Source organism: Vicugna pacos, chromosome 1 (assembly GCF_048564905.1).
Source record: "Vicugna pacos chromosome 1, VicPac4, whole genome shotgun sequence".
Taxonomy (NCBI): Eukaryota; Metazoa; Chordata; class Mammalia; order Artiodactyla; family Camelidae; genus Vicugna; species Vicugna pacos.
Genome location: NC_132987.1, coordinates 121892690 through 121917237, shown reverse-complemented (window position 1 = coordinate 121917237; position 24548 = coordinate 121892690). Strand labels below are relative to the sequence as shown.

At 59.3% G+C, this 24548-nt stretch overlaps 1 protein-coding gene across 6 annotated transcripts in view; it reads right to left on the bottom strand.

Moving 5' to 3' along the window:
* Window positions 1-881: 881 nt before the first annotated feature.
* PDE9A (phosphodiesterase 9A) overlaps window positions 882-24548 on the bottom strand; it is a 91634-nt gene continuing 67967 nt past the window's right edge. For 3 of the 6 annotated variants that reach the window (XM_072969705.1, XM_072969729.1, XM_072969737.1), the window contains 13 exons: window positions 23686-23770; window positions 17553-17634; window positions 16040-16114; window positions 12778-12864; window positions 11970-12074; window positions 11608-11690; window positions 10328-10484; window positions 9046-9159; window positions 6540-6644; window positions 5764-5892; window positions 4192-4287; window positions 2362-2431; window positions 882-1120 (listed from right to left, as the gene is read on the bottom strand). In XM_072969705.1, coding sequence (XP_072825806.1) covers window positions 1107-1120; window positions 2362-2431; window positions 4192-4287; window positions 5764-5892; window positions 6540-6644; window positions 9046-9159; window positions 10328-10484; window positions 11608-11690; window positions 11970-12074; window positions 12778-12864; window positions 16040-16114; window positions 17553-17634; window positions 23686-23770 — 1202 coding nt within the window. In that variant the 3' untranslated portion in view covers window positions 882-1106. Of the gene's footprint in view, window positions 1121-1589; window positions 1647-2361; window positions 2432-4191; window positions 4288-5763; window positions 5893-6539; window positions 6645-9045; window positions 9160-10327; window positions 10485-11607; window positions 11691-11969; window positions 12075-12777; window positions 12865-16039; window positions 16115-17552; window positions 17635-23685; window positions 23771-24548 lie in introns of all 6 variants that reach the window. The other 3 variants (XM_072969718.1, XM_072969709.1, XM_072969724.1) reach the window with 3 other exon arrangements.

The following is a 24548-nucleotide window of genomic DNA, read 5'->3' as shown; positions in this document are numbered from 1 at the left end:
GCAGGATAAAAATGAAAAATGAGAAAAACAAGAAGAGAAGCAGAACCCGAGGCCCCTGTCTGTACTGAACTGAATCCAAGAAGAGATGGAAAATTTCACAGCTCAAAAATGAATTATTCAAAGATGGGGAGCAATCTTCTGGAATTCACCGAGAGGGAACAGATGCTCCAAGGAAACCGTACCGACTTGCAAATGAAAGGTCCACAGATCTCAGATATGTCGACGGCCTTTAAGTCAGGTTGCAGAGCAGAGACGGCGCCCACAGCCCCGGGACGCACCGAGGAGCCTGGACGCACGTGGGCAGGGCTTCAGGGCGAGAGGAGAGCCGCGTGCAGCCTCACAAAGCTCAACCATGAACCGGCCTGGGGCTGGGTCTCCCTGGCAGGTGCTGCGCCACCCAGAACGTCCCCAACGCTTGTCCCCAAAACAAAGGCAGGAAGAGAAGGACCGCCTCTTCCATCTCCTGAGATGGAGACCCTGAAATGTGCTGAGTAAACGCAGTCCTTTTCCTATCTGCCGATTTAGATGTGGATTTCCCACCCCTGGAAAAGGGCTCCAGCCTGTGGTCATCAATATCCCGCATGGATTTCACGGGCTCAGGTTGCCTGCGGCCCGACTGACCCCATGTCCCCAGCACCGCCGCTGATGTCCCCCTCACAGCTCACAATCGGGGCATGCACGTCCTCGCGCTCCGGGGACTGCTCTGATGTTTTAACGCTGAATTACACACGGGAGGCCAGCATCACATCCCTGGGCCACTGCTCTAAGACACACTGCGAGAAGAGCAGTGTCTTCGTCTCCACGCAAGAACCGGGGGAGATTTCTGGGGTTTATCAGAAGCAGCCCAGGACACACAACTCAACTAAAGAAGAAGTACAGTACCCATTTCTGTATAAGAATATATTATTTAAAAGACAGCTTAAAAATAAAAATTCTGTACAGCATCGTGAAGTCCTTTTTTTTTTTCTGTATCAGTGAACAAAACGGTTCTTAGAAAATGTGATCTTGTGATGTCAGGTGCTCAGAACCAACTCTTCCCTGCACGGAGGATCCCGCAAAACTCAGCTGGTCGGGTCCAGACAGCATCCTGCCGGTCTCTGCTTTCTTCACGCACAGTCTGCTTGGAAAAGGAGAAAGAATGCTGGTTTGTGTCTGTGGGACTGGAAATGTGCAGGCAGTGCCACAAATCACACACAGACAAGGAGCACGTCTTCTGTCCCAGAACTCTGCTCGTTTAATCACTAAACAACAGGATGACTGGATGAAGATGTGGTATATATACATATAACAGAACACTACTCAGCCATAAAAAAGAATGAAACAATGCCATTTGCAGCAACACAGATGGACCTAGAGATTATCATAGCCAGTGAAGTACATCAGAGAAAGACAAATATCATATGATATCACTTATATGTGGAATCTGGAAAAATGATACAACTTTTATTTACAAACCAGAAATAGACTCATGGACACAGAAAACAAACTATGGTTACCAAATGGGAAAAGGTGGGGAGGGATAAAATAGGAGGTTGGGACTAATAGATACACACTACTATATATAAAACAGATAAACAACAAGGACCTACTGTACAGCACGGGGAACTCTATTCAATTTTTTGTAGTAAGCTATCATGGAAAAGAATCTGGAAAAAAAAGTATGCGTGTAACTGAATTGCTTTGCTGTACACCTGAAACTAACATTGTAAATCAACTGCAGTTCAATTAAAAAAATTAGTAAAAAACTCAAGCAACAAGAGGAGGGGGATTGTCACCTCTAGTTTAGAGACGGGGGCTGTGGCTCAGAGAGGTTCAGACGCCTGCGCACGTCACGCAGCTTGTGATTAGCAAAGCCCGGACTCACAGCAGGGACTGTCGGACGCCGGGGCTGTCTCTGCTCCTCCCCAAAACCACACCCAGTCCTCGCGCCCCGTGCCTTGAATGTTTTCTGAGAATCTCTCAAACGATCCTCAGGCACGTGGGTGGCTGGCCTCGTCTCGCGGAGGCCGAGGGGCTGGTTGCTTTCTGCCTGGACTAACTGAACGGCCAGTCCCCAAAGGGCACCGGAAGGGCTTGCAGTGAGGAAAGCAGAAACTTTATTTTTGAAAAGCCTTCAAACAGTGCTTTCCCTGGCAAGTGGTGCACCTGTGATCACTGATCTTCCTCTGTTTCCTAAGGCCTTTCAGAGCCTAATGCTAATAAGTACGCAAGGAAGCAAAGCTTCACTTATTTAAGAAGATTCCGTCATTCAGGTTCTGTCCCTTCCCCCTCTTCCCTCCTTCCTTCTTCCTGGATTTCTGTGCCGTCCCCATCTGGGTCTGAATTACGTAAGCATTGAGACATCTTTCGGAACAGCCTTACCTTCACTCTTTCTCACATCTCTGCTTTTCTCTCTCGACTTGGTGCCCCCGGATGTCAGGCTGTCAGCCTTCTGCGGGAACCAGGGCGGAGGATAAAAAGGCCAAAGTCAGGCTCCAGGAGACAGTGTGTGAGTGACCACCTGTCTGCTTAAGAGCTTCCTGGGACTGAAGATGCTAAGATGTGTGAGGCCACTGAGGTCTACCCCTGGCGAGCCAACACACACAGTGTGAGCATCCCAGACATGGCTCTGCACCGCCAGCCACTGTCCCCGCGGCTGGAGGCCCCACCGGCCCGACACCGTCTGGACTTGGACCGCGAGCCCACGCTGGCCGCCACGGGCAGCCCTGGTGCACCAGGGGCGGGGGGAGCCCATGCCCTTTCACCTCTTTTGTGGGTCTGTTCTTTCTGGGGACAGGAAGGGGCCCTGGAGGGTCCTCGCAGCCCTGCTGGGACCTGGAGACTCAGGGCCTCCGTGGGGATGGCGTGCAGCTGGCCGGGGATGAGGGGAAGGGGGTCAAGCCCCTTTAGCCTCCGGTCAGCCGCGGGGCGGGGAGACGACTCGGCCAGGGGACATCTCCTCTTACATCCATTCTCTTCGTCATTTGCTCTTAGACGTTCAGAGTTTCCGAACCTGTCTGACTTTCTGGGAGAAGAATCCAACTAGAGAAATCGGTCGCCGGCCTGGATCGCTGAGCGACCCGTAAGCCTGTACGGAGCGGCACAGCGTGTCCTGCATCTCATGCACAAAGGAGGTTGAGGGGCGAGGGCGACACGGGGGGTTCCGCGGGGCAGGGGCACGGTGGGAGATGCCATGAGCATGCAGCCCCCAGACTGACTGACGCCTGAGGATGGATAACAGTAACCCCTGTGACACCGCCCTGTGACCTCACCGTCAACCAATCAAGGACTGTGCCTGAGCTGATCCCTTACCCTGGGACGCCCCGCCCTCACCTCGCCTTTAAAAATGCTTTGCTGAAACCCACTGCCCTGGGCTCCTTGGCGGCTGCTGTGGACACGGCACTTTCCTTCACCACAACCCGGGGCAGCAGATTGGCTTCACTGCGTTCAGGTGAGCGGACCAAGTTTGGTTTGGTACCAGCACGGGGGTCAGGGGGGCCCTGGAGTCGGGGGGATGCTGGCCAAGGCCAGACGGGGACAAAGCACCGGGCAGCAGGGAGGCTGTTCCAGCTGCATCGGGGGCTTGGAGGGGGGGTGGGGACGGTAGTGGAGGGGAGGCCACACCTGAGGGGCTGCAGACATCACGGTGGGGGTCTGCGGTGATCTCAGGCGGCAGGGGGCCTGACGCAGCTCTGCACACACTGGGGTCCTGACTTGGCCAGACCAACTCTGGGGGCTTTTGGGAAAACCTCCACTCCAGCTCTGAGCCGTGAACTGACCCCTCCCTCAAACACAGGACCCATCCCAGCAGCAACCTAGAGCCAGAGCCAGTCTCCTGACGCTCTTTGCGGGTGCCATGTGTGGCTGGGTCCCGAGTGGCAGCTTTCCCTGTGCCGGGGCGGGGCATCTCTTCCACTGCCCTCCCTCCGAACAAGGTCGCCCTGAGGAGGAGGAGGAGGACAGGGACCCCGCGGGGCCGGGGCGCTGCTCCGAGGGAGTGTGAGCAGCCATGAGGCTGTGATCCCACGAGGACCATCGCAACCGTGGGCGACTCCCTCCGGGACTTTGCATTCCACGCAGCATGGTTTCCCCGAAGACAGAGTCCCTCGTCTGACCCGGCCCGGCTTTTCGGTGGGACGTACGGGCTCTGGCCCCGAGGGCCTCTCGCCGGTGCGGCCGGCCGTGTAGGCCCTGTGCACACTCCCGTCTCACCTCCTTCATGGCGTCGTCTATTTGCTTCAGCTCCTCGTAGCGATCTCTGGATTCCCACAGGGGCTGCAGCATGAGCTCCTCGACTGCAGGGAAGAGCTGGGAGAGACGCAGACGGATGCCATCAACAGTCCGTCCTCCTTACGGAAAACACGTGAGCAAAACCGCGCCAGGCCCCGTGCGTCTGGGGGGACCAGCCGCACAGGAAACGTGCTTCTGTCCAAGGGGACCTTTGGAGGCTCCTGGGCCGTGGCTGTGGCAGAATCCAAGGTGCCCAAGGTTTGATGCCATCTGGTCAATGGCTCCTGGAAGCCCTCCTGGATGGAGCCCACGCGGCTGCCACCCACGCATCTGAGCTGTTTCCTTCTCTCATGTTTTCCACGTAGACCTGGCAGAAGCTGCTCCCCTCCTTCTGCCTCCTGGGACTCCCGACTGTCCATCCTGCAGACTCTCATCATCCAAACGCCAACCTCACCCACTAGCCCCCGACAGCCCTGTGGCCGGAGAAGCGAGGCCATCCCCCTGGGGGGCCCCGGGCCCCGGCTCTGCTCACACCACATCCCAGGCCGGCCCTGTGGCTCTGCCTCCCTCCTGCAGCTCCCGCTGTGCTGGGCCCACCTGGCGAACATCCATTTGTCTTTAAGACTCAGCTCCGAGGGAGCTACTTGCCCCCTCACCTGCGACCTCCCCAGCCCCAGGGAGGCATGCCCCTGGTATCCCTGTCCCACGGAGCCCTGGGCACATAGCTCTCAGCTGCAGTGCTCCCAGGCTTCTCCAGCCCCAGCTCTGCTCCTGCGGCTGGAGGAGAGCAGGCCCGTCATCCCCTCACTGTGCCCCTGCACCTGCCGGCCCAGGCGAGGTCTGTGGTTGTGGAAGGAACGCTCATACAGGAAGGCAGGTTCTTAAGAGAAGCGACAGAGTGGTGGAGTTTGAGGAAGGACACATTGAGGCAGTTATGGAAGGCCACTGGGGATGGCATGGGGCGCCTGAGCTCAGAGGTGGAGGTATATAAAAGGCGAGACCAGGAGCTGTGGGCCGTCCTGCGAGATGGAAGTGCCAGGGAGGGTGGGGGACTGTGCACAAGGTGGGGTGGCTTGTCTTGTGTTAGGGGCAGTGGGGAGCCACGGAAGGTTCAGGAGAGAGGCAGAGACCATCTCCTGGCTGAGGACTAACCTGGCGACAGCCCTGTGCTGGGTGGGGGGGGGGGTGAGATGGAGGCGCGGGCAGGTGAGAAGGGTCTTCTGAAGGCAAGCATGAGAGGCCCCTGGGCGGCGCCCTGGGGCAGGGAGGGCCTGGGGTGTCTCCCAGAGACACCATGGACGAGGGTCTCCTGGCCGAGGTGGCTGAGGAAGGGGAAGCCGTGCAGCTCTGTGGCTTTGCTGCTGGCGTGGCCGGCGGGGCAGGAGGGATGGGTGGGGAGGTGAGAGGGGAGTCTGTTTTGGACATGCTGGTGTTAAGGTGGGGGGGGGACTTCAGGTGGGGCACTGGGCAGGTGGCCCAAGCACACGTGCGTGTGTGCACACACACATGTACTTCCCATCCTCGGGTCACCAGCTCGTGGTGATGGCGGCTCACCTTGGTCACCGTTTCGAACATTGGGATCAGGACGAACTTGATGAACCCAATTTGGGCTGTGGCTTTGGTCACTTTGTCCCGGTCCATGAACGGGGCGACAGGCAGGCCCTCTGACTTCTCGCGGTCGCTCTGCGGGGAATGCAGGAGACACGACGTTAAAGACAGAAAACCATCCGAATCTGGAAGCTTTCAGGGTCAACATCCCGCGAGAAAGAGGAAACAGCTACCAGGCCAGGGGGACCCGCCGCGCAGCCAGCACCTCGGCGGCCACGGGGGAAGAGGACGCCGCCTTGCGTGCTGCCCAGCTGGGCCTGCAGGCTTGTGCCGGGGTGGGGGTGGGGGGCTGGGGCTCAGCCGCAGGCCCCCAGCCCCCACGGCTCCTCAGGCTGCTGTAACAAGCGGCTTATTGTCCCTTCCAGCATCTTCCATCTTGGGCTGGCTTGGCTGTCCGTCCCAGAGCCTCCCGGGAACTGCTGCTGGCTGACCTCCCCCGGGGGCCCTCTGCCTCCACGGTTCCCGCTCCTGGCCCCTGCGGGCCCCGGGGCCCCCTCAGCGGGTGAGCCAGTGGTCACAGGGGCAGCGTGACACGCGCTGCTCCCGTTGGTCCCCGTCTTCTGTGCCTCAAACCCACTTCACTGCTGACGTGTGCCCGCTGTCACGGCTTCAGGGGGCTGGTGACGCGGCCACCCTGGCACCAGCCTGCCACGTCCTCGACACGAACCCGGTGAAGGGGGGGAAGGAGCCACGGGAGGGTGGCTGCTGGGCAGCGCCCTTACCTGCATGAAGTACTCCTCCAGCAAGCAGTCCACCCAGGGCTCGGCCACCTCTGCCGGGCGGACCTCGTTGGAGATGTCACAGCACTTTATCAGAACCATCTTCAGCTGGAGGGAGAGGGGGCATCAGCACCGCCACGCAGGCCGGTCCCGCCGCTGCGGGGCATCACCGCACCCCTGGCGGTCAGCATCTTCCCAGAGGTGGGGCCTCGAGGCGTGGGCAAGCCCCTTTAAAACATGGACGGTGGTCCCACAAACCACACACTGACAAGTTCAAGTGTACCTTTTGGACGCTGACAATACTAAGAAACGCAGACACAGCACTGCCAGAAGGCGGGGCTTTAAAAGGTAAGGTGGAGGGTCCTGGGGCCCCTGGGCACAGAAGTGGCCCGCTGGAAACAGAGGGGGAAGGGGACCCTCACGTAAAAGCAGGGAGGACACCCCCTGGGCTCGGCACCCCCTCCCTGAGCACCGGGGAGGGAAGGAGGATGGGGAACCACGGTCCCGCCTGCTGACCGAAGGGGCGTCCAAGGCAGAATCCCGCCCCAGCCTGGGGGCACACAGTTACACAAAGGTCGAGGTGGCCTTGGCTTCTGCCCTCTGGTCCCAAGCCTGGCACCGCCCCGTGTTAGCCGGGCCTCTGCCGGGACCCTGGGCTTCCTGCCTTTTTTTTCCTCATATTTGGATAAACTTTTATTTTTATATCAAAGGGAAAACTAATTTCACCTGAAGCTGCCTAATCCACATTTCCAGTTGTGAAGGTGTTTCATTTACCATCTACCTTTGAAAGGCTTCAAATAAAACACAGCTAGGAAAACACACAGAGCCCCGATCGCAAAGCCCTCCCGGTGGCTAGGCGGCGGCCACAGCGCTGCAGCTGCAGGTCGGCCGCGACTTCTCCCGGGAGCCTAAGCGCAGCTCGCCTGGGGGCGCAGATAAGCAGCACCGCATCCACACGTTAGGTTGTGACCGGCAGTCCTGAGCAGACAGCATCAGACTGTGTGACTTTAAAAAATTACCCTCGACTTGCCACGAACTGTATCAAAATCCATCTGTTCTTCCAGTTCCCCCAAAAGCTCTAGGAAAGCAGTGATGTACCGTCCCCGCTGTCCTTCACTTGTTGCCCGGCTTGAGCCACTGTCCCCCAGAAGCCCCCTCCTCCTCGCCGCCCACGTCTGGACGTGTGACCGTCCAGGTCCTGCCCTGGCCCCTCCTGCCAGCCTTCCCGGACACCAGCCCCAGACGGTGCCCCCTGCACGCCCCACGCCCGGCCGCGTCCTCGTCTTCCCAGGAGACTAACTCCCTCCGTCCGTGTGCAGGTCACTGACACTTGCCCTGGGGTGGGGGGCAGTGGGGTGTGGATGGATGAGGCCCTGGGGAGCCCGTGCCTCTCTCTGCCCCTGGCCTGCAAAGACGTGATGGTCACTCTGAGTGGCCCGCTGCCCTAAGTGACCCCTGAACACTGGCAGCGCCACCCTCTGGGCTCCTGCCCCATCGCTCCGTCCCAGCTGGCCCTCCCTCTGCAAAGAACTGGCAATGGATGGGGCTGGTCTGCCCTTCCATCTTCCATCTCCAGATGTGTCCCCGCCCAGACCCTGCTCGGCCTTCTCGGCATCTTAGAGGGCAGGGCGGCACCTCCCCCGTCCCACTGTTTCCAGGAACAAGGAACTCCCTGCACCAGACTGCGTCTCTCTTGCATCTGGGATCGGATGCTTTGGGAGGCCCTGACTTGGGGGGACAGGCTCTCCCGCTGTTCAGTTATTAAAAACTGGAGGTCCTCCCCTGCACACTGTGTGTATTAGCCATAATTCAGTTTTGTGGAGTGGACGAGCCCCTCCTGAGGACAGAAGTCCAGCCAGATCGAAGAGGACTGTCCTTGCTGATGAACACATGGTGACGGAAGTGACGGTGTGGATGTTAACACTTCTGAGAAAGCGAGGCTGTCAGAGAGTAGACCTCGCCCTTAGACCAGGCTTGTAGAACCAACCCCGTCTCTCTCTGGAGACCAGGGCGGGAAGTCTTCCCGAGTTTTCCCTTCTCCGAAGGGCAGATGTGGGCACACCCCCATCACGGGTGAGGTTCCTGCCCTTCTCTGGTCCCCCCGCCCTGGTTATGCAGGGGGCGCCCTGAAATGTAGCTGGTGGGGGCACAGGTGGGAGGCGTGGGGTCCCACCGGGTCCCCAAGGTGCCTGCCCAGAGGCTGGGATTCAGTGTGTTTCCTGGGGCTGGGCCTTCATGGGAGAACCAACTTTATTCTCAGCAAACCAGAGCCAGAGGGACTGCCTTCACCCACTCATCGCCTTCAAATCAGAATGAGATGGAGGAACAGGAAAAGGCTGCCTTTAACCTGGGGGGCGGGGTCCCGACAGGGGGCTTTCCCGGTAAGAGCTGTGACAGCGACACCTCACTCCGAGGTGAGGTTATGAATTTTGGCTTCTTGGTTTCCAGTCTGAGCCGGAGGGTGGGACTCACCCACCAGCCCCCAAAGAGGGAAGACAAGCCTGCGTACGAGGGTCACGTGCTCCTCATTGCCGTAGTCAAAATTCTCCATTTTTTCCTTGAAAGAATCCATAATCTCTGCGTGTCTTGCCATGTCTGTGGCCAAGATTAACGTGATCATCCCCTGAGAAGCAAAACAGCAAAGCGTCAACACGGGGCACGATCGCGACAGCTGGGCAGTGAGTGCCGACTGTGTGCGGGGCCGCCCGCATCACTTCAGCTGGTCCTCACGCCAGCGCTGTGGGCGTGCCTCGGAATCCCCTCCTCATGTTCACAAAGACACTGAGACCCGCAGAGGCCGGGGAGCCTGCCCTCTGGAGGCTCCATTCCCTGATGTCTGGTGCCCCCCGACCCCCCCCCCCCCGCGCTCCACGGCTTGTGTCTGCATCACTCCCGTCTCTGCCTCTGTCGTCACACAGCCTCTCTGTGTCTGTGTCCTTCCTCTGTGTGTCTCTTATAAGGACACTTGGCACTGGATTGGGCCCACCTGGATAATCTGACCCAGAGCTCCTGACTTAATTAAACCTGCAAAGACTCTTTTTCTAAATAAGTCACAGGTCCTGGGGGGTCAGGAGGTGGACACACCTTTTCTTTTGGTTGGAGGGGCTACCATTCAGCCCGCCTCGCTCCTCAGGACCTGATTCTGACATCACCCCCCACCCCAACCAAGTGTCGGAGGGTGAAGCACAGGGCGGTGTTCAGTGGGACCTCCGTGTGTGCGGGCACCACTGTGGGTGACTTGGAATGTCTGCCTGAGGACAGGTGGCCACCCTCACCCTCCTCCCAACGTGCCCCGAGGAGTGAAAAGTCTCTTTTCTGAAGTGGGAGGTGGGGCTGACTGGCTCACGGGGTGGCCGGGGACAGGAGGGGACCTAGGGGCCAGCGGTCAGGGTTCTGCCCTGCTGGACGGAGCAGACGTGTCCGTCCGGGGCCCACATGGACACACTCCGCCTCCTTGGGTGAGCGAGTTACCTCCCCTCTGTCAGCCTCGCTTTCCTGGGCTGCGACATCAGAAAGGACTTGTCTCAAAGGGTTAAAGTAAATGGTGGCCGTGAGGTGCAGCTGCGTGGAAGCCCACGCAGGTGTGCACGCCACGTGCACACCTCTTCCTGGGGCCACATGGTCTTGGAGGAGGTGGGCAGGTTGGTTCTCCAGGGTGCCTGGTGGGCACAGCTGTGCTTCAGAGCTCCCTGGAGCCTCAGCCACAGCAGAGGGGGCTTCCACTCTCTGGTCCTGCTCACCATCTCCCCCGAAACCCCCACTCTGCAGCAGCGAGCCCCCACCCCGCACACCTGTCTGATCTGCCGGAAGCTGTCCGGCTGCACATTGGAGAAGATGTTGCACTCGGGCTGGGTGAGGATCTGGAAGGCCACGGCACAGTGGTGGTTCTCCAGGGGCGAGATGTCATTGTAGCGGACGGCCAGCTCCGTGCGGGCATTGATCTGGTACCTGGGATCGCAGGAGAGAGCAGAGGGAGCCTCAGGCATCCGCGCTTGGAGGCTCCTGTGAGTCAGGGCAGCAACGCCCGGGTGTTTAGAGGCTGGAAGTGATGGGGCTCTTGGGGGCAACCACACCCTGCTGGTGCCCAGAAACCCCTTCTCCTGATGCTCTGCTGCCTGCTAACTAGATGCCTCCAAGATGTCACAGTACTAATGGCAGGTGCCACCAAGAAGCCTCAGGGCCTCCCCGCCACGTGCCCTGAGGGTGGTCAGGGCCCGTGAGCATTTTCAATTTGTGGTGGTGGGGGGTCAGTATGTATTTTCACGTCAGGGGCTGTGGGCTCGGCCCTTGGCTGGCCTGTCCTCGGCACGTCCTCCGAGTGTGAGGTGAGGGGACGCCGCCTCCTCTGGGGAGCACAGACGTCCCCGCCCTGGGATCCACTCTGGTACTGACAAACCACCACCCGGTTCTTTGGCGTATCTGGTGTCATCACACACAATAAAATTTGAAACACGAACACACAGATTCAACAGAACAACCCATGCATTGCTGTGAACACAAACCAACACCGCGTGGCCTGGACTCCGGCAGGTACTTGGGGTGGATCTCTGTGCCTCGCCCCCAGCGGCGGGACTGGATGTGCGGTCCAGCAAAGCTGGCCGGTCCTCCTGGCCCCTGCGCCCTGCCCTGCCTTGGACCCTCCCACCTCTCACTCGTCCATACCCTTCTCTGACTCAGTGAGTCTTAGCCCCTTCTCTCTGCTCACTCGGGAGGCTGCCCTCGGGGGAGTGAGACCCAGAGAACGGGGTCCCCATGTGGGTGGGCGTCACTCCTTGCTTTGGGGGGAGGGGAGGTTCTGCTGCTGCCAGGCTCTGCCTGTGCAGATGCAGACCTGGGGCCGGGACCACAAAGGGGTGAGTCAGCCCCCCTCAGGGGTCCTGTCCCGGGAGTCAAGGCCCTGGACAAAGCCCCAAATCGGGGAGCCATGTCCCATGGAGGTGGAGCCGGGGGCTTGAGAAGCCTTCACCGACAGCTGCAGCTTGGAACTTGCAGAGCGTTGAGCTGGAAAGTTCACCTCTGATGCTCAGAGTGCCCTTGAGGGGGAAGAAGGAGATAAAGACTCCGAACATACGTGTTGTTGTAGCCGGGATGGTCCAAATCATGGCAGACGGCCGCTGTCATCAGGATCAAGATATCCATCTGGGAAAACTTCTCCTGGATCAGAGAGAGGGTGGGTGGGGTGAGGAGGGGTCGTAACCCGGTGGGATCCGGGTGGGCCGAGGCCAGGCGGGAGGGGACCCACCTCTCTGGGTCAGGAGGGGGAGGAGGGCGGGGCGCTTGTCATGGACACAGGTGGGGGCAGGGCTCCCAGGGAGGGGTGTGGCTCCAGGGGGCGGGGCTCCCCGGGAGGGGCAGGGCTCCCCAGGAGGGGCGGGGCTCCCTGGGAGGGGCGGGGCTCCCAGGGAGGGGAGGCCCCCCCCCCCCGCCGCACACCTGGAGCCCGCAGAGCCAGACCATGCTGTACATCATCTGGGCGACGCAGAAGCAGTGCCGGAAGTTGTGGAAGGGGTTGTTCCGGTAGTTGTCGTGCACGCAGAGCTGTGGGATGAGAGGGCAGGGTCCAGCCGCCGCCCCGTCACCCGCCGCCCCTCCAGGCTCCGGGCACTTTGTCCCTGTCGCCAACCGCCTGCTCCCGGCCTGGGCCTCCCGTCTCCCCAGGGTGCGGACAGGGGGCCCTGGAGCCTGAGGGCGTCCTAGGGCCACGCTGTGGCTTCCACTCTGGGCCTGTGGACTGAGCCATCCCCAGAGGGGCCATCCGGGGACCTGAAGCTGGGAGGGGGCTGGGGGTACGTGAGGGGCTCCAGTCACCAGCAAACCTTCAACACGCTTATAATGTTTGGTTCTCAGCAATACTGTGTTTCAAAGAAAGATCTGCTGCGAAACACACACTCCTTTACATACGTACCGGTATCCTTCCCCACATGTACACCTCACACACGCATACACACACGTGTACACACCACAGATACACACTCACATGCTTACACTTACACATGTACCACCACAAACACGCAGGCACCTGCAATCACAATTGTGCACACACCCCACATGTACACATGCATACAGTCACAAATGCACACGCACACATGCTCACACATGCACACACACACAGACACACGCGTGCATGACACCCCCCCAACACACATGCTGCCTTGTGCATCCCCATCAGGGAGGCACCCACGGGCCATTCCCGTGGGACTCTGTGAAACCGTGTGCAGGGTCAGGAGGGCCTGACACTCACCAGCCATCTCTTGAGCGTGACAGGGTTGATGCTGAAGTCTCTGACCAGGCCCAGGTCGTGGTACATGTGCTCTAAGCAGCTGAGCATCTGCGGGCACAGAAGCAGGACGGTCAACAGCATGACCGGGCCAGGCTAGGCCCCCACGGCCCGGGAGAGCCTGCAGGAAAGCCGGGTGGCTTCCCCAGGCCCCTCCTGGGGGTCCTGGAGAGCGAAGCCTGCTGACTGGGGGTTTTCAGGATCCTCCAGAAGGATGTGGGGGCTTGAAAGAGCAGTCGGGGTTCAGAAGTCAATGGGATTCTCTGCAGGAGGGGACACGCCGGGTGAGAGGGACACTGCACCCAATGGCCGCACTGGAGAGGATTTCACTTATTTATTCACGTGAGGAACCACCTCAGGGGGTCGGCATCACAGTGTGAGGTTCGGGACTCAGTTCCATCCTCAGCAGACCTGGCCCTGGACGTGCCTGAGGCTGGGAGACGGAGGAGCTCGAGGACGCACATCCCAGACGTGCGGCACCCCGCTCCCCAGGGGCCCCCGGCTGCGGGGTCACGCTCTTTAATGTGTTAACTGCAGTGCCCAGAAGCCGGCCCTCCTTCTGGGGCACTTCCCCTCTGAGCTGCCTTGTCCAGAAATCCCCGCTCAAGCTGGAACTGATTTTGTTTCCAGTCCCAAAGAGGATTCATGGTTGCCATCTGTTTAAACACCCCTCAGAGCTTCGCGTCTAATTAGGCTAGGGAAGAAAGATTAAACGATTTTTAAAAAGTGAGAGTTTGACCCAGTGGGCTCTGCTTTCTGGGAAGGCAGGTCTTGGGCGAGAGCCCAGGGGGGATGGGGATCTGCCAAGCCGGGACGACACAGAATCAGCCGGGGGGCACAGGGCAGACACCGGCTGCACTCCCCCGACCCCCCGGTCCCGCCCCGTGCCCTCCGTCCGTCCCGTCACCTGCCGCCCTGGTGTCTGCACAGGCGCTGCTTCCTGTCTGCCTCTGTTCGCCGGATGACCTTCTCCTCCCAAAGGGTGTCTCAGGGGCTGAACTGTGACCCCTAAATCACTGTGTTGAGGCCCTGACCCCAGTGAGACAGTTTGGAGAGAGGACCTTGAAGCAGGTGACTGAGGTGGGCCCTCGTCTGCTAGGACTGGTGTCCTTATGGGAAGAGACCAGGACACAGACACGCACGGGGGACGACCACGTGAGGACACAGGAGGAGACGGCCGTCTGCACGCCGAGGGGAGAGGCCTCAGACGGTACTGGCCCTGCCCACACCTTGATCTTGGACTTCCAGCCTCCAGACGGTGAGAACAGGTTTCCCCTATTCTTCAGAAGCCCCCACTCCGCTCCCTCAGCGCCTGCGGTGTTTGTTACAGGGCACACGTTGCGGGAAACTCATTTCCACTTGTTGCACAACGTAGGAGAACTGGACACACAAGTCAGGTGCGTTTTGCAAATCCAACGCCATAACCAGGCGTCAGTGCCCATGAAAGGAACACCTTAGGGAGCAGAGGCTTCCGTGGCATCACAAAGAGTCCACCCGGACAACTGGAAACCGCCCCCCTGCCCCGCTCCCCCATGCAGTGGGAACTGGGGTGATGTCCCAGATGGAAAGTCCCTGAAGGTAACCACACACCCGTCGTCCTCGAGGGGGCAGCACACGTGCAGACTGGGCCCGGGGCTTGGACACCAGAGCCTTGAAGAAGCCCCTTACAGGACGGTCAGGGTGCAGGGTCCCGGCCTGAGGACGGGAGGGCTGGTGTCCAGGCTGCTGCCCGGATCCCCCTAGCTTTGCCGGCAGCTCTGTCGCCAGCCAGGGGGCTCACTGTCCAGAGCTTCTGGTCCCCACATCGTCCTCGATGCTGGCCCTTGGGACTGGACGCTGTAGCTCTGATCTCTCACCGCCTGACACCTTTGCTCCACCCGCCCATTCTGGGTTCTGGGCAACCCCGAGGAGCTGAAATGTTTGCTGTGAAATCAGAGTCAAGAAGCGGAGGTGACGGGCAGACGAAACCATCTGGTGCCGCTTGCATGGCGGCTCCGGAGCAGGAGTGACACGTCTGTGCATCTGCTCTCGTGCTGGCGGCCCGGACGCGGCGGCGGGTCGGGGTCTGGGCGGCCGGGTGGTGGAGAGCGTGGAGGACGCCTGAGAGACCGGAGGCCCCGCAGCTGCAAGCTGGCGCTCAGCCACCTCCGTGGGGGGTGTGTGATCAGAGGGCGCCGGGCGCGGCCCCAGGCGACACCAAGCGCGCATCACCCACGCGTGGAGGGGGAGAGGTGAGCCACCACCACCCGGAGTCCTGATGTTCCCGGGATGTGAGCTGCTCCGGGGGCGGCCAGATGCAGTTTCGGGGGCTGGTGGGCTGTTGAGGCTTTCAAGTGCCATCCTCGCTGCCAGCACTCCAAAATCCACGACGTGCCCAGATGTGCCAGAGGCCAGGGCTCCGTCTCTGAGCACCTCTGGCTGCCACCGCAGGTGGCCGCAGGCTTTTCGGAAGCGCCGGAACCCCTCCCATTCTCCCCTGGGATATGCTGGTGGACGCCGGGCCAGCAGCCAGCCGCACAGGCAGCGTCGCTCCTTCCACCCCGGCCCTGAGGGCAGCTGCACGCACTCCCCGCGTGCGGACTGATGTAGGACGGAGGCGCCTTCCCATCCCGAGGCGTCTACACTCTCAGCGTGAGGGCGCGCCCCTCTCCGGCCTCAGGCAGCCCGAGCTTGGAGGACACGGGGGCGGAGAGGCTCTGCCGTGGGCCCAGGTCTGCTCTCACCCCCCAGGGGCTGGGGCCAAACGTGACTTTTCTGGATGTGCTCAGTGGTGACTCTCGTCCAGCAGGGGTCCGTGTGTCCTGAGCCCCGGGGACAGGCCCCCCGTTGTTGGGAGCCGCTGAGACAGAGGTCCTCCTGCTTCTTTTGGAAGATGTAACTCTGGCTCCTCCGGCCACGCTCCCCGGCCCCGTCCATCCCTGATCACGCAGCTCCGGCAGGTGGCGGCCACATGCTTAAAATGCCCCCTTCCCCTGAACTCGCAGCTCCCACGCGCTGACTGGTTGGACGTGTCATTGGGTTTACTCGCTAGAAAACACCCCGGGACATAGGCCGGCACGGGCCCTGCCCAGGGCCAGGCCGGGTGGGGGCGGGGTCTGTGCTTCCCCGGCCCGTGTCGCCAGGCTTCCGTGTCCTGGGAGAGAGAGGAGAAGCCAAGGAGGAGAGCGACGGGGACGCCCCCGTCTGGTCCCCAAGACGCTGGCCCCTGGGCGGCCCCCTCACTCACCTCGTTGGGCTCCCAGAGCCAGACGTCGAAGGTGGGTTTCCGCAGGGCTTCTATGGTCTCGGGGGAGAGCAGGTACTGGGGAGGACGGGGAGCGGCATCAGCCGGCCCTGAGACAAAGGCACGGTGCCTTCCCCACCCCCACCCAGGACACCTGCGCACGGACCCAAAGGCTACATCCCACGAGGATTCTGGAGAGGATGAAACTGTGGGGACAGACCTCCCACCCGCGGTGGCCGGGGGCAGGGCAAGGTCTCCGGGAATGACCACCCTGGGGACGAGGGGACTTCTGGGGAGACAGAAAGAACATTTACAGCTGATTGTGGGGGAGGCTACGTGGCTGTGTGTCTGTCGCACTTCACAGCACAGGGCACCCACGGAAGGTGGCCTTTACTGCATGCTAATGACACCTCGATAAACCTGACTGACAGACGTGCAGTGAAGTGGAGTCAAGGGGAATGTTTTTTTACTTGGCATAAATTCAAATACTGGCCAGGAAGCTATTGTGACGGCTTTTTGGCGGGGGGAGCCCGTCACTGGCTTAGCTATGGGCTCTGACTGCAGTTCGCTGAGGGGGCTGGAGCTGGGGAAGGTCAGATTTCAGGTCACACTGTTATAAGAAAGAGCAGATTTTAGACAGAAGACAGTCACAGTGTTTGAGAATTAGATATATTTGTCTCTGAGGTCCTTCTGTTTGTGTTTTAAAAAGGGATCTGCAGTGGAGGTTGGGCATCCTTTTTTTGGCCCCAGGCTGGGCCTTGGGACCCCGGGACAGGACAGGGTCCTGAGACGTGGGCCACGTGCTCATATGGGAAAAGACTCTGGGGGGCTTTGCTGCTGCAGGGACAGCAGGGGGATCTGCCTTGTGCACGGCCAGGCCCCCGTCTGCAGGGTCCCGGCTGCTGCAAAGCCCAAATCTGAGCACGAGGGCGCGTCAATCAGTGGGGCTGGGTTCCTCTCAGTCACCGGCTGAAGGCATTGGTGACGGGGTGACCACCAGCACCAGACCCTCCTTTTGTAATTGTTTGAAGACCCCTCCCTCAGTTCCCAGGGCACCGCTGCTTTAACAAGGGCCCGGGGTCCCCTGTAACTGAGAAATTCTTTGTGACAATAAAGCAAAACTTCTATAGCTCCATACTGTTCAGGGCCGGGAGATGCAATGAAGCAGATTTTAAATAAATGAGTTAAAAGTGAAAGTTCTTTAAAGCAACATTTGAGTGTATAAACCATTGGCCAAGGGGGCGGTGGGGGGCCGGGTGGACACCAGCGAGGGGCCTTATCTCTCGGCACAGTCAGCTCTGGCCTGGGGCCACTCTTGCTACACAAATGTCACCGAGAAAATACATTCCACCTAAGAATTACAGGAGGGTCCCACAGCCCAGGGCCCTGGAGGGAGCTGGTTTTGCAAATGTGCAGACAGTCGGCGGCCAGGAGGCCAGGGTGACTGAGGGTGGGGACCTGCGCCCTGGGGCTGTGGACACAGCCCCATTTCTTCAGAGGCAGGACCTCATCTTACCTTGGGATATGCGGGGACATCGCGTCGCGGCGTCAACTTCTTAGTATTATCCAAGAAACTGTACTTACAGGGACAGCTGGTCCTGCAGAGAAGAGCCAAGATCAGTTCTGGCACCACCGCGTCGGCCCTGGTGTTCACCCGGGCGGCGGCCTGTGGGGCTCTCATCGCAACAAGAACAAAAAACCCCAAAGCCCAACCCAACCCAAACCCCACGAGCCCCTCTGGCCTCGTTTGTTACGGAAGAATAAGTCATAAAGCCAAGGATGCCGCGTGGCCAAACCGGGAGCGCTCCGCCTGCACCACCCGAGGCGACCCTGAGGCCTTGGGAAACCCACCACCTTCATCTCAGAGAAGCTCCGAAAACTCTTTTCAGTGACGCAAGCAAAACAGTTATTCTAAAAAAAATTAAAAAGAAAAGAAATAAAAAAAGTCATCCCCATCTCACCCACCTCCTTCCTCTGAGTCTCACACTTGGAAGTGCCTTCTGTTAAGTTTTGGAGTCTCCTAGAATTGTGCTCGGCATAGGCGCACGCGGGCAGCCTCTGGGGCTTTTGTTGCGGGGGGAAGTAATTAGGTTTATCTATGTATTTCAAACGGAGGCCCTGGGGATGGAACCCAGGACCTCGCGCACGCTAGGCACGCGCTCTGCCACTGAGCTCTCCCTCCCCCGCTCCTGGTACTTCAAACAAGGATGGAACTGCACCAAACTTGCTCTTTGGCAATTTGTTTTTTCCTACTGAACATGCCACCAACTCATTGCTTCTGCCTCAAAGAGCTCAACCTCACGAAAGAGCAAGTCCTCCTCTGGGCCCCGGGAGGGGTGGGCCGCACGTCACCCACCCCGCCTCCCGCGATGGACTTGCAGGGTGTCCCCAGCGGTCTGCACTACACATGTTGAGAGACGAACCCGCTACCTGACTGCTCTTCGTTACTTAACATCAAGGCATCCCCCACAAGAACAGAACAAAAAGAACCCAGTGGTTTTAGGGGGAGCCCCTTCCCAACGTCAGGGGTGAGTGTGCTGGCCTGTGGGTCATAGCACGAGGCTGCAGGTGGGGGCTGCCCCAGACCTGGCACTCCACCTGGGCACCTTAACTGAAGGTGTTCTCCATCCTCCCCTGAACAGGGAGGACAGCAGGGAAGGGGGGTAGGTCCACACCCACTTTGTGTGAGACTCCCCAGGCTGGGGGTGGGGCCAGCACAGAAGCTCATGCGGTTTGTAAATACAGCTCCATCTTCCGGAAGAGCAGTTTAATACCATAGCATAGCGTCCTTTAAGCTGCATGTCTCCTCTGGGAAATTTACCTTAAGAAAGGAATTAGATGCAAGCCAACAGCGCGAAGGTATTCATCTCTGCGTTATCTGTTGCTGCAAAACCATGAAATCAAACCAGAAAGCCAGCAGGGTGTCCCCAGATGGGAAACAGCTGAGACCATTACGGCACATCAGCGAGGTGGACCGTTACGTGGGCTCTGAGACGGTTACGAGCGCTGTGCGGGGCGAGGGGACTTCAGGTGAAAGGGAAGACTCTTCCTTGTGTACAGTACGTCCTAAAAGGTTGTGCAAAACCATCTGCCAAGACACGAGACTACAAGATGAAAGCAGGTGCAGACCCCACGGCTTTCTGGACAAACGTATGATGCTGCAGGTCGGTGACGTTTTGATCTATTTATTGCTCACAACGTTGTAAATGAAAAGAGGTTACAACACAGTATTTCTTAGCCGTTTGTCAAAACTCGGTGGGACTCTGTTCCTAGAAACACACCTGGGAAGCTCAGGACCGGATTCCCGCTGGGAGTGTCGCGGTCCCTGCGTCACCACGGATTCACGCCCCCGTCAGCAGAGGCGGGAGGTTTTATAAGGAGGCTACGTGGCCTGACAGACTCGGAACAACACGTCTATTTCCTTTTTGCAAAAAGAGCATTTGGTATTACTTTCTTGGCATGCTGTTATTCCTTCTCTTGAGCCGATGTTTGCAAAAATCATCAGACTTGCTTCATGCGTGGAGGGTCTTTTAAGACAGACGTAGTGAAAGAGTGACAAAACCAAGAAAAGGCACCAAGCAAGCGATTTCCATGGTCACCCCTGTAAGCGAGGGGAGTCCCGTTTACACACTCCTGAGCAGGGGAACTTGGTCTTAAGAACACGGTGTCATCATGATTCCTTTTCTGCTTTTAACCTCTTTGCACACACGCCCACGCGTGGGCTGTCCAGGGAAGTCCTGCGCCTTCCCCGGAGGGCTGTGTAAGCTTTCAACACGCGAGGTGTGGGAATCCAGCTGCTTCCTCGAACATCCCAGCACTGGGAGCGTCTGCTGGGGCCTGGTGCCTCCTGCCAGGGCCGCCCCACCTCGGCCAGGCGCCCCCCGCCTGCTCCCTCTGCGCCCCGTTGCCATGGGAACCAGCCTCCCCCAGATGACAGTGCCTTTCCCTTTCATTCTATTTGGGGCTTGCTTTTGCTTTCGTTTTCTGTGCTCCCAGCCTCCCCTCCTCTGGGGCTCTGTCCGGTGGTCAAGGCCGTTTATTGGCGGTGAAAGTGGCGCTTACAGACCCCAGAACCCTCAGATGCCGCCCTGTGCTCTGCAGCCCCCGCCGGGGTGAACCAGCAAGCTCCACTCCGTGCAGGCACGTGCTCAGCAAGGCCCGGCCCTGCCCTACATGTGGGCAATCACCTTCTTCGTTCATGGCGGAAAACCCAAGAGGGACCCAGGGCATGTGTCTCAGGGGACTGCAGTCTGTTTGGGGGGTGTCTGTGGGTCTGCGCCCGACCGGATCACTGACCCCACTCCCCCAGGGCAAGGTGGCTGTGGTCCACTTGGACCCCCAGCTCTGAGGACCCGCTGTGGCATGCTCATGTGGGCGAAGGTGGTCCGCACTTAAGGTTTCCTGGCCGCCTGAGTGGGTCCCCCTCCTCCCCAGCCTGGTGCCTTTGATCCCCTCTCTGCCCCCCCACCCCAGGCAGGATCCCTGAGCAGCTGGGCTGACGTCGTCACGTGTGATTTCTCCCCGCCCCCGCCCCTGCAGTCCGGGCGAGGTCCCAGGTAACAAGCCTGGTCCCAGGAGGCTGAATGGCTACACGGCCCCTCCACCTGATTAAAGCAGAGCCCCGCCGTCAACAGAGACAGAAGGGGCGGTGCAAATGGCCTGTCCTCCATCTGCATCCATTCCTCCGTGAAGGAGAGGGCACGGCTGTCTGGGCCCCTGGGCCAGGGCCCGGGGTGGCTGCTGTGGGTTAGACCTGAGCCCTGAGACTGGATTTCTTTTTCCCAGCTGCGTCGCAGTGTGTGAGCTCTCACGCCATTCTGTTTTGACTGAAGAGTCACAATAACCCGTCTCTCACCTACATGGGATGCTGTGCAAACTGCCTGCCGAGAACACGCTGCCTCCAGGAGCAGTCAGGGCACCGGGGAGGCTCCTCTCGGATTATCGCGCTGTGAGCTCCAAAAACGTGCTTCCTGGGGGAGCACGGAGGAGGCCCTGCCGCCGGGACGAGGCTCAGCTCGGCCCGCTCCACCCGCGACGGACACCCGCAGGTGACAGCTCGCCTCCCACGAGCTCTGAAACTGGGCGGCTCTTCCCCAGGTGGCGCGTGGCGACCCCCGAGAGTCATGCTGAAGTCCTGGCCCCACGCACCTGCGACGGTGACCTCGCTTGGGGACAGGGTTGTTACAAGTGTAATGAGTTCAGACTGGCCATACTGGAGGGGGGTGGCCCCAGACCCAATGTGACTGGTGCCCTTTTAAAAGGGGACATCGCGACAGAGACAGACACACACAGAGAGACGGCCCCGGGAAGACGGGGGCGGAGACCGGAGGGGCGCTCTCCGAGCCGAGGGCCGGCATGCGCCGCTGAGAACCGCCAGGAGCTAGAAGAGCGCCTGGGACAGTCTCCCGGGAGCCGGGCCCCCCAGGTGCCCGCGTCAGACCCCTGGCATGCCTCCTGCTTTTGAACCGCAAAGCCCTACCATGTCAGCGCTCCAGTCTGTGCTTTTGTTTCCTGAAGACTTTCTTTTTCACTGTATTATACCTGGGGGGTGGGGGAGGCAATTAGGGTTATTTGTTTAATGGAGGTGGTGGGGACTGAGCTCAGGGCCTGGGCACGCTGGGCACGCTGGGCACGCGCTCCACCACGGCGCTTTGTTGCAGCCGCCACAGGAAACTAGTACCACTTGGGCGGAAGTTTGTTTTTCTTCCTGCAACCTGCCCTGCGGGGCCAGCGCACGCGGGAAACCACACCAGGGGCGCATGTCACCCTGCCCCCGCCCGGCTCCCACGGAACAGGGGTGGGGGGTGCGCATCAGAGGGGGCCGGCGACACGACAGGGCAGGCCAGCCAGGCGGGGGCTGGCGACTTACCCCTGGCTGCTCTGGATTTAGTCACTTGGGAAGGGAGGAGAGGCTGCCTTACAAAATGCCTCCTGCTTTTGAACCACAAGGTTGTACCCCTGAAACTGACATAATACTGTAAATCAACTACACCAACCCCCCCAAACCAAACCCCAAACTGCCTCCTGTAAGTGATTTGTGGGCTCTCTGGACACAGCACATCTGTGGGTGAGGCGATCCCACAGAGGGGGACCTGTGGGGACCGCGGCCCACCAGGCACCACCCTCTCGCCCCAGCGGACACGGCACATGGCTGCGACTGCCAGTGTGGGGCTGGTGGCAGAGGGACTGAGGTAGGGCTTGGCTGACTGGCTTTTCTCCCCCGGGCATCAGGACTGGCCACAGGATGGAGGTCCAGCACGTGGCAGCCGGGGCGCAAGGGCAGCTAGAGGGCTGAGCCCGAGGGTGACACTGTGACCAGAGGCATGGTGGCCCCAGCATCCTTGCAGCTTGCAGTTGCCGGGCAACTCCAGGGCTCCTCCGGGTTACATGAGGGTCTCTCTCCTGACCCCAAACAGACTCTCACTATGGGGGTGCGGGGATGAATCATTCGCTCGCAATTTTCTGTTGTCACAAACTCCTTCACCCAACTTCCTCCAAATCGAATGGACTGAGACATCACGAAATCCAAATCAGCCGACAAGTATGTGGGATGTGAACTCGGCAGCGTCCCGGTAAGACACACACAGATGTGGCTCTGAGCCCGTGAGGCTACTCCCCGGGCCTGCCGCGAGGCTGCCAGCCCTGCCGTACTCCGGTGGGACCAAGTCGCCGCCATCAGCATCCCTGTGCCTCCGGCCCCGCAGGCCCTTCCACTCGGCCACACTCCACATGAAGCAGGTTGCTCTCAATTTTTAAAACATAGGGGATGAGCTTCAAGATGTTAGATGTTCTCCATAGGACAATTTGGTGCATTGGCACAGGGCTTCTCAGGTCCAGTAGTCCCATTAAATCCTCTGAGGTCTGGCTGTAACCGCAGCATCCTCAGTGGCCCCCTGGATGGTAACCATGGGCGTGAAGAAGCCCAGGGGAGCAGACAGGTGTGAGCGGGTCCTGGTGCATGGAGCCCCGCACGCTGCAGGTGCTCAATGCGTGTGCAGCGTCCAGCATCATCTTGGCTGACTTTGTGCGTTTCTGTCCTCAGCCTGAACATCTGCTTTGGCTGTAGCTTTGGTAGAGGGTCCGGCTGTAGCCCAAACCTCACTTCTGAGGCAGGCGGCATTTTTTCCATGAATTTTGGAAACCTGGTCCACCTCACGCTGGCTCCCCAAGGGCACATGTGGAGGGACCCTTGTTCCGCAGGACAAGTGATTTCTGTGTCCAGAATGGCTGAACCTCGTGGCACAGTTCCCCTGACCTGCTGCTCTGTGCTGTGGGCACATCCCCATGGGAGCGGGGCCTCTGGAGCACCCGGACACTCATCCCCTGTAAGCCAAAGGCTGTTCTGCTTTGATTGCCCTCTTTCTTAAGAAATCAGTGTCAACTTCATTCAAGGAGAGAAGTGAATCCTAACACTGATCTGCAGGAAGGTCATTCTCCCTCCCTGTGACGTCATCCTCTTGGCCTCCATCTGCCGTAAACGCTCCTTTATGATAAGAAAGCTGTGTAATCGAAAAGCAAATCCCAGATGGTGCCACCCCAGCCAGAGCTGAGTCAGACCTTCAACCTTGCTTCTGGGAAGACGCAGCCCCTCCCACCCCCGTATGTTCACATGGAGCTCTGCCCCAGGGCTCATCCGGTTCGGACCTTACCTGTTGCTTCTGGCTGCCAGCTCCTCCCTCATCTTTTTAATGTCGCTCTTGCATTTCTCAATCTCCACCACTTTCAGTCCTTCCACTGGTGACAGAGAGAAACAACGGGGTTACCATGGATATGCGAGGCCGGTAACTGGGGGCTCCCACGTCCCCCGGGGGAAAGCTGGCCTGGGCAGTGGTTCCCACTCCCTCTAGGCTGCAAATACTCAGGGTCTCACCCTCAGTCAGCCCACCACAGATGACTCACGTGGCGGGTCTGTTCTGTGGCCCAGAGAGAAGCATCACGATCATCTGTGTGGCCCCTTAGGAGGGAAGCCCCTTCCCCTCCCATTCCCTGAAGCTGAATCTCCACTCTTTCCGCACCCACGCCTTGCTTTCTCTCCATGTCCCTGCGCACCGGCTGAGGACACAGGACAGAGTCTTTTATCCCCGAAAGGAAAAGGGGGTACGTGTTCTCAGGGCATTAAAATGCAATGAAGGGCTCAGTGGTTGCAAAACCACAGCCTTCCCAGCAAGGATTAAAATTTCATTAAGATAAGCTTTTAAGTTAAAAAAATTTCATTAAGATAAAAGCTTTGCATTTTAAGGTCCTCTGCAGAGCAGTTCACCAGGAGAAGTGTTCGCTTGAAATGGGTGCGAAATGAACAAACCAGGTTAAGACCAGGCTGAGAGACCCTGGTCTTGGTCTCATCCCTGGGGTCCTGCTTCGGGGGGGTCCCCTAAGTCAGGACACTATTTTCATCAAAGGATGGACTGACGCTTATGCCTGCAAGCGAGTATTCAACTCAAGATGTTCACCCTCGCAGGTGCACATTTAGCCTAGCAATCCTGCAAGCTTTGGAAAGGCTCTTAAATCAGAG